Source organism: Stegostoma tigrinum, chromosome 25, assembly GCF_030684315.1.
Source record: "Stegostoma tigrinum isolate sSteTig4 chromosome 25, sSteTig4.hap1, whole genome shotgun sequence".
NCBI classification, from domain to species: Eukaryota; Metazoa; Chordata; class Chondrichthyes; order Orectolobiformes; family Stegostomatidae; genus Stegostoma; species Stegostoma tigrinum.
Window position 1 is genome coordinate 51,936,029 of NC_081378.1, and position 18,675 is coordinate 51,954,703.

Genomic DNA, 18,675 nt, shown 5'->3' on the forward strand with positions numbered 1-18,675 from the left:
CTAAAACATGTCAGGAGGAGCTACAATAAAAAAAGCCCACCAATGTCATTGGACTCAGAGTGGGAGGGATGGAGTGATTATAACAAGGTCAGCTACGTGGACCTCATAGTACAGCAGTTTCTGGAAAAAGCTCAGCAGGTCCGGCAACATCTCTGAAGAGAAATCAGATTTAGCGTCTCGGGTCTGGTGACCCTTCCTCAGAACATGAAACATTAACTCTGATTTCTCTTCACAGATGCAGCCAGACCTGTGAGCTTTTTCAGCAACTTCTGTTTTTGTTTCTGATTTCCTGCATCCGCAGTTCTTCAGTTTTTATGGACCTCATAAAACATGAGTTCCCTGATTGAACCAAATTAACAGCCCCAATCAGGGACCCCTGGCTGACACAGAGTGTCAGACGATCTGTTCAGTCTGAGAGCTGGCCCTGAGGGAGCTGAATCAGTGTCAAAGGCTCTCCACGTGCGAATAACGGATGACTTTGTGATGGGGTTCCGGCCCCTGTGGAGTTATTTCAAAGATCATGTTTTACATATCTAGAAAAAAAGGAGCAGTGGGAGAAAGGAAAAAAAATAAGCTAAGTAAATTTGGCTGAAGTATATATACAACCATAATGGAATGTTAAAGCATGGAAGTCCTGAATCACTGGGATAAAAGAGTGAATAAATCAATATCAGTGACAAAAGAAACCACAGAAATTTAAAAACACATTTCTGATTCCATCATTTTTTCCTTTTACTTTTTCCTCACCAAAGAGCTACTGAATTCTGAAAACACAACCATCCACGAAACCATTAAGAGTGATGCAAGCTATGGCTTTACCATTTTAAAGGGTAAGTTGAAACAGAATAGGATGCAGAAATCTTCAAACATAATTTGTGTTGCAGTTTAATGATTTAAAATGTGAGGGGGAAAAGTGATGGGATTTACAGATTCATGGAAGCAGGACGTTCAGCTCAATGCGTCCATGCCAACTTTCTACAAATGCAACCAAGCTGGTCCCACTCCTCTGCTCTTATCCTGTTGCCCTGAAATTTCTTTCCCTTCAGGTTCTTATCCAATTCTGCTTTAGAATTTCCAAATATTGACTGTAACCCACTGCCATATTGATATATTCTAAATTCTGACCAAAGTTAGTTATTTTTGCCAATCATCTGAGAATATGGTTCTTGACCCTCTGCTGATGGGAACCATTTCTTCCTACTTGCATTCTGTCTAACCTCTCATTATTTGGACTGCTTCTATCTTATCTTCACTAACCCTTCTCTCAAGACACCAACGTTTGCTTCTCCAAGCTATATAAGTAATTGATGTTGCCCATTTCTGGAACCATTTGCTTAAATCTTTTGCACTCTCTCTTAAGCATTTACATTCTTTTTAAATTGCAGTGCCCAGAATAGGAAGCAGTACTCTAGTTAAGCCAAACCTCAAATCTTATAACCGAGACAAATCATTTGATGTAGGAGCTCGAATACAAAGTATTTAGAAAAGATAGGGAACGCAAAAAAGGGAGGTAGGGTGGCAGTACTTATTAAGAGGCATGTGGTGTTGCAAAGAGGGATTGTCCTTGAGCAGATGAGTAAAGTCATTACATGAACAAAAACATGTTGCTGGAAAAACTCAGCAGGCCTGGCAGCATCTGTGAAGAGAACTCAGAGTTAACATTTTGGGTCTGGTGACTCTTCCTCAAAATTGATGATAGCTAGGGAAATATCGGTTTATATGCAGAAGATAGGGTGGGGAAGTGGAAAGGAGTAAACGATAGGTCAGGATAGAGCCCAAAGAAAGAGAAGAGTAGTTGGACAGATAAAGGAGTGGATAACAATCTGGCTAGGAGAGTGAATAGCTGTTAATGGAGACTGTTAATAACTAACAGTATATAGTGTGTAATGACAGGCTATGTGAAAATAAGGACTGGTGTGCGGGGTAGGGGACTAGGACATGGGGAGTTCAGACCCTAAAATTGTTGAACTCAGTATTGAATCCAGAGGGTTGCAGGGTCCCCAGGCAGAAAATGAGGTGTTGTTCTTCCAGCTTCTGCCATGCTTCGCTGGTATACTGTTGCAATCCAGAGACAGAGATGTTGGCCAGGGGACAAGTTGGTGTGTTAAAGTGGCAAGCAACTGGAAGCTTATGGTCTTTTTTGCAGGCAGAATGTGGATGTTCTGCAAAGTGGTCACCCAATCTATGCTTTGTTTCTCCAATGTAGAGGAGACCACATTGTGAACAGCGAATGCAGTAGACTAGATTGTGGGAAGTGCAGGTGAAGTGCTGCTTCACCTGGAAAGTATGGTTGGGGCTTTGGAAAGTGGGAAGGGAGGAGTTAAGTGGGCAGGTGTAACACTTTGTTGGTTGCAGGGGAAGGTTTTGTAGGGCTGTGGGACATGTTGGGAATGAAGGGAGAGTGGACCAGGGTGTCCCAGAGGGAACAATGCCTGTGGAAGGCGGACAAGGGAGGGAGGGAAATATCTGACCCTGACTGTATGTGTCTGGTGATAGCATCTCGCTGGAGGTAGCAGAATGGCAGCTGATGATCTTCTGGGTGTAGATGCTGGTGGGATGGTAGGTCAGGACAAGGGGAACCCTATCGCTGCTGCGGGAGGGAAGAGAGGGGGTGAAGGTAGAAGTGCGGCAGATGGGTTGGACCATCCACTTTCCGCAGAGACACCCTGTTCCACTCTTCCTTCATTCCCAACCGCCGCCACCACCCATCCCCCAGCAGACCCGTGACCTTTTCCCTGCAACCTCCAAAGGGGTAATGCCTACCCATTTACTTCCTTCCTCTCCATTATCCAAGGTGCCAAACATACCTTCCAGGTGAAGCAACACTTTACCTGCACTTCCCACAATCTAGTCTACTGCATTCACTGCTCACAATGTGGTCTTCTCTACACTGGGGAAACAAAGCATAGATTGAGTGACCACTTCGCAGAACATCTACGTTCTGCCTGCAGAATAGACCCTGAGCCTCCAGTTACCTGCCATTTTAACACACCAACATGTTCCAACATCTCTGTCTCTGACTTGCAGCAGTGTACCAGCGAAGCTTGGTGCAAGCTTGAAGAACAAGACCTCATTTTCTGCTTGAGGATCCTGCAGTCCTCTGAACTCAATTTTGAGTTCAATAATTTTAGGGTTTGAACTCTCCCATGACCTAGCCCGCTACCCCACATACCAGGCCTTGTTTTCACATAGCCTGCCATTACGCACTTCCTATTGTTAGGTACTAATAGTCTCCATTAACAGTTATTCACTTTCCTAGCCAGAACGTTATCCACACCTTTGTCTGTCCAACAGTTCTTCTCTTCCTTTGGGCTCTATCCCGACCGATCTTTTACTCCTTACTGCCTCCTCCACCCTGTTTTCTGCATATAAGCTGACATTTTCCTCACCACCATCCGTCTGAGTAAGGATCACCAGACCTGAAATGTTAGCTGTGACTTTTCTTCACAGATGCTGCCAGATCTGCTGCGGGATTTCCAGCAACTTGTGTTTTTGTTCCAGATTTACAGTGTCAGTAGTTCTTTTGGTTTCTATTGAGAAAATTCATTTGCTTGGAATGAAAAAGGTTGGGATCACATTAATGGAGGTACATTATAAGCCTTGAATGAATGCGAGAGAGTGATGGAGACAAAGTGACAGAAGAGCAAATCTGCAGGGAAGTAACAAAGATTTGCAAGCACTCTGGAATGTTAACACTGGGTTCTGAAGTTAACCAGTTATTGATTAGGATATGCTAGAGTACAGTGTGAGGGGAAGAATGTTCTTGGATGTGTTCAGCAGAACATAATGATTAGCATGCTATTAGTCAGGAGCAAAAGGAGGCATTGCTGGAATTGGTGCTGGTGAAGGACTTAAACCAACACCTCATTATAAGGTAAGAGTGATCATTATAAGGTAAGTTTTGAACTAGTTTTCAAGGGGGCAAGGAACAGTCAAAAGGAGAACATTATTTTGGAATAACCAGGTGTAGAGCTGGATGAACACAGCAGGCCAAGCAGCATCAGAGGAGCAGGAAGATGGCCAATTTCAATAGGATAAGAGCAGGGCTCTTAGTGTGATGAAGAAAGCAGAACGTATAACAAAACAACAAAAAGAGGCTGTATGATGCACGCTAATTGAATTTATCAAGCAAAAACCAAAACAGATAAGTTAAAGGGGTAGGTGAAGACAAAAAGAAGAGAGAAAAAGGGAGAATATGAGACCAAGAGTGGCAATTACCATATAATGAAACACAAAAAATACTTTTAATAGTGTTTACATTGCAGATTGATAGATATGAGGTATTGTGGATCCTGGGGTTGTTGTTAGAGCAGAAGAGATTGCTGAAGATGTGCAGATTTATTGCAGGGAACACGACTTTAACATTTTTGTGCAAGTAATGCTAAGGGATGTGGAGGAAAAAAACATTTTCACCTAGCAATTCGAAATAACTTGGAACATGCTGCCCATGAAAGTGGCAGTAGCAGACATGATCAGTGATTCCAACAAGTAAATTAGAGGACACTTGAACAATCATGCTCAAGGCATACAGCAAGGTATAGGCTGATTGGATTACTTAATGGAGAGCTGATGTAAGTCTGATAGAGCTAACTGTTTCCTTTTACACTGAAAGTCATTTTATTTTCAGTTATAGAACATAGAACATAGAACATTACAGCACAGTACAGGCCCTTCGGCCCTCGATGTTGTGCTGACCTGTCATACCGATCTCAAGCCCATCTAACCTACACTATTCCATGTACGTCCATATGCTTGTCCAATGACGACTTAAATGTCCCTAAAGTTGGTGAATCTACTACCGTTGCAGGCAAAGTGTTCCATTCCCTTACTACTCTCTGAGTAAAGAAACTACATCTGACATCAGTCCTATATCTTTCACCCCTTAATTTAAAGCTATGCCCCCTCGTGCTCGCCGTCACCATCCTAGGAAAAAGGCTCTCCCTATCCACCCTATCTAACCCTCTGATTATTTTATATGTTTCAATTAAGTCACCTCTCAACCTTCTTCTCTCTAATGAAAACAGCCTCAAGTTCCTCAGCCTTTCCTCGTAAGACCTTCTCTCCATACCAGGCAACATCCTAGTAAATCTCCTCTGCACCCTTTCCAAAGCTTCCACATCCTTCTTATAATGCGGTGACCAGAACTGTACACAATACTCCAAGTGCGACCGCACCAGAGTTTTGTACAGGTTCACCATAACCTCTTGGTTCCAGAACTCGATCCCTCTATTAATAAAAGCTAAAACACTGTATACCTTCTTAACAGCCCTGTCAACCTGGGTGGCAACTTTCAAGGATCTGTATACATGGACACCGAGATCTCTCTCTGCTCATCTACACTGCTAAGAATCTTACCATTAGCCCTGTACTTTGCCTTCCGGTTACTCCTACCAAAGTGCATCACCTCACACTTGTCTGCATTAAACTCCATTTGCCACCTCTCAGCCCAGCTCTGCAGCTTATCTATGTAAGTTATGTTGCTTCATCTTGTATAAATATCCAAATTATAATTCTATCATACTAGGTTTATTTATCTATTTTAATGGAATATGCAGAAAATATGCAAGATAAGATTCAGGATACTTCTGAAATTTTAAAAAATGGATTAGTAATGCTTTTAGTTATTGTGTCGTACCTTTTCATTTATCGTCCAATCTGATTTTGTCCAATCAGAGGCAGACATCATCAAGAAAGTCAAAAAGAACAACATGTTGAAGGCTATGTTTCTAATTCAAAAAGTGATGTATCTGTTCAGCAAGGAACAGGACCAGTCTTCCAAATATCAACTTCTCGAGGTAATCAAAGCTAATACTGTACCCAGAAAGCATTAAACATTTGTCAGTTTTTTGTTGACTTTGTTGAAACGCACTAAGAAAATATTAATGTAATTTTCAGATGTTACCACAAATGCATGCCATTGTTATACGATCTTGTTATTAAAACTAGGGTCATTGTTAGTCACTGACAACAAGGTTGAAACAATGATCAAAAAATTGTTTTAGCTGAGCATCCATTATCAATTGTGTTTAAACTAGCTGACAAATCTGCAAAACAGCGGTGGTTTCAGTTCGAAGAAATAGCTCATTGTCTGTGGAACACTTTGTGACACAGGATGTGAAATATGGGGTATGAATGCAATTAATTTTTCATATGACTGTTAAATTTCAGACTGGATGTTGATGTAACATCATAGTTTTTTAGTAAGCAAGCACAAAATATATAAAACTTCTTACAGAATGTGGGAGTGTTTTCCTCTGGATACTTAAGACATCAAAGAACCTGTGGTGGGGTCTTTGCCAAAATATCAATTTGCAACTATCTTCTGCAATAGTTATTTTAGTCAACCTGTTGTCATGCTATGACACACCTATTGGGGTGGTCAGGATTGGGGGCATTCTTGAGCCTTCTTACTATTTTTTCTGGTAGGATTTTCTGTTTGAACTGGTTTTAATACCTCTAAGCTTGTACTTGCAGAAAGAAACAATTAACTTCACGAGTATGCAACCGCAGGAACCCTGTTCTAGCCGTATGAAAATAGGTTGGTTGCCCATTAATATCTGCCACCTGAAAATAATTGATATTCAAGTGATGCACAAATAATATATTCTATTCTACCTCCTTAAATACAATTTTAAAAAAAACTTTCTATGTGCAATCAAAACTTAAATACAAAATGTCCATACTATACACAAAGCATGACATTATGAGAAAACCCTCTTCCAGGATCCCATCCAATTTCTTTGTGCATTTTGTATTGTAAAACAATGGGGTAGTTAATGACTTAAACCCACCCCCTTGATTAAAATGATATTATTTCTCACCTGCTTTTATTTCACGCTGACAAAATAGATTTTCTGACTAGTATTTTTGTAAAGTATGCATGATTTCACAATGTACCATTGTCTACATAACATTCAATGGACATAATATCTTCAGTACACCCATTGTACAAGGTGCTTCTGAAATTTGTTAAATAAAATACCTTATTCACTGCCTGTAGCAGAGGAGAGTAGTCAACTCCTTCAAGGCTGTGTCAGCTCTCCACAGAGTAGTCCAGTCAGCGTTATATCTCACTGTATCCCTGGAATGTTGCAAGCATTTTTTTTTTCAAGGGCCCTCTGGTTTACTTGTTAAAATCATTGACTATTTTTGCTCTTTTCATCATTGTAAGCAGCATGTTCCAGATGATTTCAAATTGCTGAGCAGAAAGAGTTCTTCCCACATCCCTCTGCGTTACTTGTCCAAAATCTTAAACGTGTGTTCCCTGTGGTAAACTTTCACATCTCATAACCGGAATTCTTGTAATAACATTTATTTTGTCGCTTCCGAAGCTAAACAACAACAATTCTTACCATTAAAGATATATACGTATAATGAAACCAGCAACACCTTGATGCCCATCAGGAAGAATAGCACGTGAAACTTTGTTACAGAGAACTAGTTTCACGTTCTGAGATAATGGGAACTGCAGATGCTGGAGAATTCGAGACAACACAGTTGAGCTGGATGAACACAGCAGGCTAGGCAGCATCTTAGGAGCACAAAAGCTGACGTTTCTGGCCTAGACCCTTCATCATCCAGTTCAACACTTTGTTATCTTAGTTTCATATTCTTCCAGTTTCCCAAGGCTGGGAATCTAGGCACGTATTTCTTCAGGTTTAGTTTTTGTAGTGTTTTATTTGCCCTTGAAACATTCTTTAAATATGGGTGCTTCATCAAAGTACTTAACTTTGAGTTATCAAACGTGGCATCTGGTCTAGTCGAAGGACAAATTTCCCAAATTCTGCAGTAAAGTCTGCACCTCATCAGCATGCACTGCGAAAATGTTTGAAAGTTTCCCTTTGGACCAATAACATATTGCAGATTTCACTCATCAGGCTGGGTTCTAGAAACCTTTTGAGGGAAGAAACACAGTTTGAGGATGACTTAGAATTTTCCAGAACCGGTTCATCTGTAGTTTGTGCTGCAATAGAAGTGCATGAAAGCAGACCTGGTGAAAGTGAACTGGAACTTTAGGTTGAGGGCTTGGTCAGCAGAGATGGAATAGCAAATTTAAGGGGATATTCCAGGAAAATGTAGTATAGATACATTACAGAAAATGAGAAAAATTCTAAGAGGTGGAAAAATTCTAATCATCTGTGGTTAACTAAAAAAAGTCAAAGATAGTCTCAAACTCAAAAGAAGGCATAATTCTGGAAAGGCATGTGGCAGGGCAGGCAATAGCACAGAATACACAAAGCAGCAAAAAGTTGCTAAAAGATTATTAAGGAGAAAAAAATTAGTGTGAGAGAAAGTTAACCGAAAATATCAAAACAGATAGGACAGGTTTCTTTAGATGTTTAAAAAAAGACTTAACAAAGTAAGTGTTGCTCTGATGGAAAATGAGTCTGGAGAGTTAGTAACAGACGATAAACAGATGGCAGATGAACTGGACAGATATTTTGAAGCTGGTCTTCACTAGAGAGGTTACAAATAGTATCCTAGAAATGGCTATGAATCTGGAATTGAGGGGGAGGAAGGAACTCAAGAAAATTACAGTTATCAGGGAAGAAATACTGAGTATATTGTTGCAGTTGTGAGTTGACAAGTTCCCTGATGGATTTTATTTTAGAGTCTTAAAAGAAGCAGTAAGTGAAAATATTTGATGTATGGTTTTACTTTTCCAAAGCTTGTTAGATTCAGTGAACGTATCTTTAAATTTGAAAACAGAAAATTTAGCACCTTTTTATTAACAATGGAAGGAGGCAAAAAGCAGAAAACTATTATTTAACTTAACATGTGTCATAGGGATAACATTAGAAGATGTTATTAAAAATGTCATTACAGGGCACATGGATGTGTTCAAGGTAATCAGACAAAACCACTTTGGCTTTGTCAAAAGGAAAGCCTTATTGGAGTTCTTTGAGGAAGTATTTCTGCTGTAGATAAAAGAGAAGCCAGTGAATATATGGTAGTTGGATTTCCAGAAGATATTTGGTAAGGTGCAACAATAAGTTTATTACGGAAGATAAGAGCTCACAGTGTAGAGGGTAACATATTGACATTGACCGGAGTTTGACTGGCTAACATGGAATAGAGAATAGGAATAAGTGAGTCTTCTTCGGGCTGGCAGGATGTTTTGAATGGCCTCAACTCTTCACAATTTATATAACTGATTTGGATGAAGGGACTGAAGATATAGTAGCTAAATTTGCTGATGAACCAAAGCTGGTTGGAAACTGAGTTGTGAAGAGGAAATAAGAAGCCTGCAAAGGGATATAGACAAGTTAAGCAAATGGGCAAAGATCTGGCAAATGGAATACATTGCGGGAAAGTGTGAAAGAATAAAAAAGCATATTTTCTAAATGCTGAGAGGTTGCAGAGCTCTGAGATGCAGAGAGATTGGAGTGTTCTCGTGCATGAATTACAGAAGTTTAGTATTCAGGTACAGCAAGCCATCAGGAAACTAATGTTATGGTTTAGTGAGAGGGGGTTGCACTTCAGTTATACAGACATTGATAAATCAATTTCTGGAAGACTGTTTAATGTACTATCACTACTTATGGAAAGATGTTAATCCATTGGAAGCAATTGAGATAAGGTTTGCTAATCTAATAAAATACAAAAGAACTGCGGATGCTGTAAATCAAGAACAAAAACAGAGTTGCTGGAAAAGCTCAGCAGGTCACCACATACATCCATGATTCATCAGACAGCTTACGCCGGTTTCAAAGCTTTCAGTTTACTGGCTCCAGCCACCTCCAATTTACCACGGATGTGCAATCCCTTTACATGTCCATTCCCCACCAGGAGGGTTTTGGGGCTCTCCGCTTCTTCCTGGAGCAAAGACCTGAACTATCCCCACACACCACCACCCTCCTTCGCGTGGCTAAGCTTGTCGTCACCCTCAACAACTTCTCTTTTAACTCCCCTGTTGTTCGTCACTAACAGTCCCCATTAACAACTATTCACCCTCCCAGCCTGATCGTTAAGAACTCCTTTGTCTGTCCAACTGTCTTTCTCTCTCTTTGGGTTCTATCCTATTGCTTAATCCCTACCCCACCCACCTCCCTATTTTCTACATATAAGCTGACGTTTTCCCAGCTACCATCAGTTCTGAGGAAGGGTCAGCGGACCTGAAACGTTAACTCTGTTTTCTCCTTCACAGATGCTGCCAGACCTGCTGAGCTTTTCCAGCAACTTTGCTTTTGTTTTTGCAAATCTAATACCTGTTATCAGCCTTATGAGCAAAGGCTAGACAGACTTAGTCTGTTCACTGGAGTTTAGAGAGTCAGAGGTGGCTTAATTGAAGATTTTTAGAGGGGTTTACTGGGTGATGTTGAAAGGATTTTACCTCTTGTGGAAGAATCTAGGGTAGGGGGTTATAGTTTAAAAATAAATAGTCACACATTGAAAGCAGATGAGGACGCATTTTTTTCTCTGAGGGTTGTGACTTTGAAATTCCCTTCCTCAAAAGGCATAAAGATTTTAAAAATATTTTTAATGCTGAAGTTTATACATTCTTGATTGCCAAAGGAATGAAAGATTCATAGAATCATAGAGCAATACAGCACAAAAACAGACCCTTCGGTCCAACCAGCCCATGCCGAACATAATCCCAAACTAACCTCGCCCCATCTGCCTGGTCCTGGCTCACTACCTTCCAACATTTTCTATTCATTTTGTTTTTAGTCTGTTGGGTATGTTCAGGAATGTAGAGCTGAGATTGAAATCTGATCAGCTTCGAATGGCCGAGTGGCCCACTCGTGTTCCTTGTTCTTGTGCTCACACGTTCACATTTTCTTACCTATGGAGACAGTTGATCTTTAAAATACTCAAATAATTACTGAAAACCAGAATTTCAGCATACAGGTCTCAGAGTCACTGAGCCAGACAGCACAGAGGCCCTTCAGCTTAATAAGTCTGCACTGACCAACTCATCCCACTACCTCACAGTTGACCTGTAGCTTTAAATGTTATAGAACATAGAACATTACAGCGCAGTATAGGCTCTTCAGTCCTCGATGTTACGCCGACCTGTGAAACCAATCTGAAGCCCATCTAACATGCACTATTTCATTATCATCCATACGTTTATTCAGTGACCATTTAAATGCCCTTAAAATTGGCCAGTCTACTACTGTTGCAGACAGACCATTCCACATCCTTACTACTCTGAGTAAAGAACCTACCTCTGACATCTGTCCTATATCTATCACCCCTCAATTTAAAGCCATGCCCCTCGTGCTAGCTGTCACCATCTGAGGAAAAAGGTTGTTACTGTCCACCCTATCTAATCCTCTGATCATCTTGTATGTCTCTACTAAGTTGCCTCTTAATCTTCTTCTCTCTAACGAAAACAGCCTCAAGTCCCGCAGCCTTTCCTCATAAGACCTTCCGTCCATACCAGTCAACATCCTGGTAAATCTCCTCTGCACCCTTTCCAATGCTTCCACATCCTTCAAATGCTCATCCATGTAATTTTTAAAGGTTGTGAAGTTACCAATCTCAACTACCCTCCCGAACAGCATTCCAGGTTCCCATTACCATCTGTGTGAAAACTTGTGCCTCAAATTCCGTTCAAACCCTCTGCCTCCACCTTAAAATAATGCCCCCTCATCCTTGACCTTCAAGTAATAGGAACTGCTGCTTTCTATCCACCTTGACCACACTCCTCACAATCTTTTACACCCCAGTTAAGTAGCCCTTCAGCTTTTTCTGCTCCAAAGAAAACAACCTGAGCCTATTCAGCCCCCCTTCATAGCTGAAATGCTGTATCCCAGGCAACATCCTAGTAAATCTTACCCAATCAAGTGCAATCACATTCTTCCAATAATGTGGTGATGAGAATTGTACACAATTACGTAACTGTTTTGTGCAGCTCCAACATAACCTCCCTGCTCTTATAATCTATGCCACAACTGATAAAGATAAACATTTTGTATGCTTTCTTAATTACCCTATTAACCTATCCTGCCCCCATCAGGGATCTGTGAACAAGGACCCCAATATCCCTCTGTTCCTCTGAGCTTCCTCATGTCTTACCATTCATTGAGTACTCCTGTGTCTTGTTACTTCTACTAAAGTGCATCCCCTTACACTACTCAGGATTTAATTCCATCTGCCACTGATTTCCCATATGATCAACCTGTCTGTGACTTCCTGGAACCTAAGACCTTCTTCCTCACTATTAACCACCTGGCCAATATTCGTGTCATCTGCAAACTTAGTTATCATTGCTCCCCAACATTCTCATCTGTATAATTTATACATATTTATCATAACCTGTAAAGGACCCAGCACTGTTTCCTGTGGTATGCCACTGGATATTGGCCTCCAGTCACAAAAACTGTCCTTTATCACCAATTTTCTGAAGAAGGGTATCAACCCAAAATGTCAGCTTTCCTGCTCCTCTGATGCTGCTTGGCCTGCTGTGTTCATCCAGCTGTACACTGTGTTATCTTTTATCACCATCTTCTGTTTTCTCTCACTAAGCCAATTCTGGATTCAAATTGCTAAGTAAATCTGAATCCCATCTGTTTTTACTTTCTTTATTTTTATGTGGGACCTTGTCAAAGGATTTGCTGAAGTCCAAACAAATGACATCAACTGAGTTAATGTCATGAATACTTACTCGAAAATTTGCATTAAATTTGTTAGGCATAACCTCCCTCTGACAAACCCCGCCTGACTAACCGTGATCAAACCTCACCTCTTCAAGTGGAGATTCATTCTCTCCTTTTCTCTAATAGTTTCCCTCCTGCTTATGAGAGACTCACTGGACTGTAATTCCTGTTTATTTTGACCATCCTTCTTGAAAAATGGAACTGTTTTAACTTCCCCACCCCTCCAGCACCTCCCTGTGGTCAGCGAGGAATTAAAAATTTGGTTCAGAGTTCCTGTAATTTCCTTCCTTGTCTCACACTGCCTGAGATACAACTTTTGTGTGCCTGGAGACATATCCATTTTGAAGCTCAAAACTTCCAGCCTGCTCAAGAGCCTCACAGATCGTCTTTCTGATTTTTGTACCTAAACCCTCCTTCTCCAGAGTGAAAACAGATGTGGAGTATCCTAGCTCTGAGGAAGGGTCACCAGACCCGAACCATTAACACTGTTTTCTCCTCCATAGATGCTGCCAGATCTGCTGAGCTTTTCCAGCAACTTTGTTTTTGTGCCTGATTTACAACATCTGCAGTTCTTTTGGTTTTTATGAAGTATCATAGAGCCCCTACGGTGTCAGGATAGGCTACTGGGGCCAACAAGTCTACATGGACTGTCCGAAGAGCATCCCACTCCCAGACCCACCATCCCCCTTTTCCTGTAACCCTGCATTTTCCATGGAACATCCAACTACCCTACACATCCCTGGACACTATGGGAAATTTAGCACGGCCGATCCACCTAACCTGCACATCTTTAGATTTTTGGGACGAAACCAGTCACCCAGAGGAAACCCACCAGATACAGGTAGCATGTGTAAACTCCACATAGACAGTCACCCAAGGCTGGGATTGAACCCAGGTACACAGAGCTGTGAGACAGCAGTGCTAACCACTGAGCCACCGTATTGTTTAAAATCCTGCCAGTGCCCCCCAGTTCCACTCTCAGTTTGCCCATTGGTGTGTAACAGGCTCTACTCTTAACCTACTTAACCTCTTGCCCCTTAATATACTTGCTGAACATATTTGGATTCTGCCTAATCTTACCCACCAGTGTTTTCACTCGCCTGCTTTCTACACGTCTAATTGCTTCCTTAAGATCCCCTGCACTTTCTGTACTCTACTATTTTGATTTTCTCCCTTTGTACGAGTTAAAACCTTCTCTTTTTTCCTGCATAATCGTTCCTGAATATTCTTAGATATCGTGGGATCTCTGGGCTTGTTGCTCCTACATTTCACCCTAAAGGGAACATATTAGGCCTGTACTCTCCCCAATTGCTTGTTGAATAACTCCACTGTTCAGTTGTAGTTTTTCTCACAAGTAGCAGTTTCCAGTCTACTTTAACTAGATCCTGCCTTATTTTCCGTAACAAACTTAAATCATATTATGTAGTGGTTCCTATCACGAATATGGTCCCCACTGCCACTTTGACCACCTGTCTGTCTTTGTTCTCCAGAATTAGGACAAATACTGCACTGAACTTATTGGACGATAAAATGATTTCCTGCATTTCAATACGCCCCCCCTCTAAATCCATAACACTATGACTCTCCCAATTAATATTAGCGAAGTTGAAACCCACTAATGTAATTATTCTAGTACAAGATTATTATTTTTACACACCTCAGTGAATTGTCTATATAATTGTTGTTCTGGATGTAAGTTTGCTCATTGAGCTGGAAGGTTCGTTTTCAGACGTTTCGTCACCATTCTAGGTAACATCATCAGTGAGCCTCCGGTGAAGCGCTGGTGTGATGTCCCGCTTTCTATTTATATGACACACTGATATGAAACACATTGATTTTGAGCCAATCTACCATCCTCTGAGCAAAAAGAACGGGAAATGACATCACCAACCCAAGGAAACCTAAACATATAAATAGAAAGTGGGACATAGCATCAGTGCTTCACCGGAAGCTCACTGATGATGTTACCTAGAATGGTGACGAAAAGTCTGAAAACGAACCTTCCATCTCAGTGAGCAAACTCACACCCAGAACCTCAACCTGAGCTACAAATCTTCTCAAAACTTGCGAATTGTCGTTCTATTGCCAGCTGACTGTTTGGGGCCTGTAATATACTTCCAGCAATGTGCCTGCCCCCTTTTTATTCCTAAACTCTACTCTCAAAGCCTCATTTGAAGACCCTTCCAAGCTATTACCCTAGCGAGTTTTGAGAAGATTTGTAGCTCAGGTTGAGGTTCTGGATGTGAGTTTGCTCGCTGAGCTGGAAGGTTAGTTTAGGAAATGTCATCACCAACACAGGAAATGACATCACCAACCCAAGGAAACCTAAACACATAAATAGAAAGCGGGACATAACACCAGCGCTTCACCGGAGGCTCACTGATGATGTTACCTAGAATGGTGATGAAACATCTGGGAACAAACCTTCCAGCTCAGTGAACCAGCTTACATCTGGAACAAAATAAAGACCCACTCTTTTGTGGACCGAGATGAGGAGAGTGCGACTGTGTTGGAGGTGGAAGGAAGACATCGGGTGGCTGTGCACCCTTGCGACCAGTGGATCTTAATGCTGGCTTCGGCCTAACGCTGGTTCAGAGGAGCAGCCAACCTGCAATAATGGCTACGGCGAGAGCTTGTGCCTCGGGTCAGGGGGTCCGGAACACCATCCACGTTTCCGTGAAGAAGGTGGATGAAGGTGCACCTGTGGACCGCACCTTCTTCGTGAAGAGGGTCCTGTTGGACTGCTGTGGGTTCACTGCTGCGGACATTTACTGCCTGCAGGATTTCCCTGGAGGAGGTTTTTATGATGTAACCTTCAGGAGTGCCAAGCTTTGTAAGCGCTTCCTGGAGGTTTTCAAGGAGAAAGGAGGTGAGGGACCCCTCTCTGTACTGACCGCTGCCCCGCTGTTTGTGATGCCAGCGCAAGGAGCCGTATGGTGACTGTACACATGTACAACCCGCATGTGCCAGCAGTTGATGTCCTGACCTTCCTTGGAAGGTACGTGAAGGTGGAAGGGGACCAAACCAACATCATGGACCCCTTTGAGATCTGGACCAGTAAGAGGCAGGTCAGCGTGACGCTGAGGACGGGCTCGGATGGGAACATCGTACACCCACTGTCCAGCTTCGCGATCAGTGGGAGCAAGGGCTACCTGACCTACGCAGGGCAACTTAAAGTGTACCATGCCTGTGGTGGGTGAGGTCACGTGGCGGCCGACTGCAAGGCCACCATCTGCAGGAATTGCAGGGAGGAGGGACACCTTGCAAAGGATTGCCCAAAAGAAAAAAGCTGCAACCTTTGCGGGGAAGCGGGCCACCTCTATAGGGCATGCCCGCAGCGGGGGACCACCTACGCCCAGGTTGCCGGCAGGGGCAATGTGGGGCAAGGCCCACTGGAGGAGAGGAAGGCACCAGGGCCCTGCAGGGACCCCCCTAATGTGCAGGAGGGCCAGGTCATGCAGGAGGGCCCAGCCCCGCAGGATGGACTCGAGGCCAGCAAAGCGCCCCTGCAGGCTCCGCTCCCCCCGACAACCCGGACTCAATGGAGGAGGCAACAGATGACCCAGGGGAGTGGACGACGGTCCAGAAAGTGAGGAGGAAGGCGCGCCGGCGGGCCCCGGTACCGCAACCATCAGGCGGGAAGAGGCAGCTACAGGGGGGCTATAAGAGCTCCTCTGATGAGGGAGACTCGGAGGAGGCCCGCCCAAGCTAAAGATCTCAAGAGAGAAGGAAAGTAGCACCCTGCTTCCAGGTGACGGGAGGTGTCCTGAAGCTCCGTCCGACACCCAGCCATGCGCCGCTGGGGCCCTGGAGGGCCCCCGGAACCGTCAGGGGGGAAGCAGGAAACAGCGTGTCCCCAGCCTGACTCAGAGCCGGACTCTCTTGCCTCCGTACCCCCGACAGGGGGATGCCATCCGGAAGACAGCACGGACGGTTTCCTGAGCCCGGAGAGCGTCCAGCATTTAGCCCGGTCAATGGGCATGAAAGGACAGATGGAGTGGCTGGACCTTGGATTTGGGGAGGGTACTGCAGTCGCTGCCCACAATGGGGGAACGAGTTGCGAGCATTAATGTGTGCAGCGTCAAGTCCACCGCAAGATGTGTGTCCACGTTGGCCTACCTGACCACCGTCAAGGCAGACCTCCTGTTTCTGCAGGAGTGTGGGATACCGCACCTCAGCAGGTACGGGAAATGGTCTGGCGCCTGGACCTGTGGGCCTTCAATCTGGTCGGGGCGTAACGACTGTCGCTCCTTGGGCCTGGCTATTCTGCTGCGGGGGCGTAACTTCACCATCTCTAAAGTTCAGGAGGAGGTGGGGGGGGTGGCGCCTCCTAGTGGCTGATGTCACCTACAGGAACGCTCCCCTGAGGCTGACTAACGTGTACGCCGCAGCGATACGGAGCGAGCGGTTGGCTGTCCTGCAGCAGCTTCCACCCTTGCTGGCTACGTCCAGGCCGATCATCCTAGGTGGAGACTTCAACTGCATCATCGATGCAGATGGCAGATCCGGTGTGGGGACAGCGGGTGGGGGGAGTCAACTGGACGTCACGTCCAGATTCCTGATGGGCACGGTGAAGGACGCCAAGCTGCTCAACGTCTTCAGCAGATGGAGCGCAGTGGACATACACCTGGCCGCGGCCAGACGGGTCTATCCGCTCAAGAATAGACTTGCTGTTTGTGTCACGGATGTTCTCGGTCAGGTCCACCGGCGTCGAGCCGGGTTCTTCTCTGACCACTGCCTCCTGCTGGCCGACTGTCATTTTCAGGACGACCAGCAAGCCAGCAATGGGATGTGGAAGCTCAACACAACTCTGTTGACCCCAGAGAACGTCGAGGAGCCTAAGAGGGAATACGCTGGTTGGAGAACTGTGAAACCCCTCTTTGAGTCTCCGGGCGACTGGTGGGAAATGGTGAAGGAGAACATCAAGAGGATCTTTGTCCTCAAGGGTGTTCGGAAGGCGAGAGAAAGGCGGGGAAAGCTGTCGCGACTCCAGAAAAGGGTACAGAACCTGCTCCTTCTGCAGTTGATGGGGGCCAATGTCACGGAGGACCTCTGTGAGGTGAGGGGCCAGCAAGCCTCACTCTTCGCCGCGGAGGCCTCCAGGATAATCTTCCAGTCCAGGGCCCGCTCCATGGAGCAGGACGAGACGTGCTCGCGTTTCTTCTTTCAGAAGGTGCACAAAGAGAGCTCTGTGCTTAGCCGGCTGAAGGAGGACAACGGTTCAGTGACGTCGTCTCGGCCCGACATTTTGAGGATCAGCAGATCCTTCTATGCCGGACTGTACGACGTGAAGCCCACGGACAGCACGGCCTCTGAGTTGTTCCTGTCATCTATCACGGAGGTCTTAGACGACGGCACGCGGGAGTGGCTGGACCGGCCGATATCCCTGGACGAGCTGACCAGAGCCCTCAAGTCCTTGGAGAGGAATAAGACTCCTGGGAGCGACGGCTTACCGGTCGAGCTGTATTCCGCTTTGTGGGATCTGGTCGGCCAGGATCTGCTGGAGGTGTACGATAGTGCGCTTCGGGCAGGGGAAATGTGCAAGTCCATGAGGAAGGGCACCATCACCCTCTTTTACAAGAGGAAGGGGGAGAGGGAAGAAATTAAGAATTGGCGTCCCATTTCACTATTGAACGTGGACTACAAAATCCTGGCCAAGGTCATAGCCAACCGGGTCAGATCTGTCCTGGAGTCGGTGATTCACCCTGACCAAACCTGTGCTGTGCCGGGCAGGAAGATCACTGAGAGCCTCACGCTCATTAGGGATATGATCGCCTACGTACAGGACAGGCGAGTGGACACCTGCCTCGTCAGCCTGGACCAGGAGAAGGCCTTCGACAGGGTCACTCATGCTAACATGAGGGGTGTCCTCTCCAAATTGGGGTTCAGGGAGGGCGTCCGCAATTGGATCCGGCTCCTCTACACCAATATCGTCAGCGCAGTCTCGATCAACGGGTGGGAATCGGACAGTTTTCCTGTCAGATCTGGAGTCAGGCAGGGCTGCCCGCTCTCTCCTGCCTTGTTTGTGTGCAGTGTGGAGCCCTTTGCTGCATCCATCAGGAAGGACGTG

General features: G+C 44.5%; 1 protein-coding gene across 1 annotated transcript in view; it reads left to right on the plus strand.

Annotated features, from left to right (window-relative positions):
* Nucleotides 1-18,675, plus strand: part of LOC125463059 (cilia- and flagella-associated protein 54-like) — a 437,943-nt gene that overhangs the window by 104,416 nt on the left and 314,852 nt on the right. Inside the window, exons 19-20 of the mRNA XM_048553715.2 lie at nucleotides 753-830; nucleotides 5,674-5,795. Of these exons, the coding sequence (XP_048409672.2) occupies nucleotides 753-830; nucleotides 5,674-5,795 (200 nt within the window). The remainder of the gene's footprint in view (nucleotides 1-752; nucleotides 831-5,673; nucleotides 5,796-18,675) is intronic.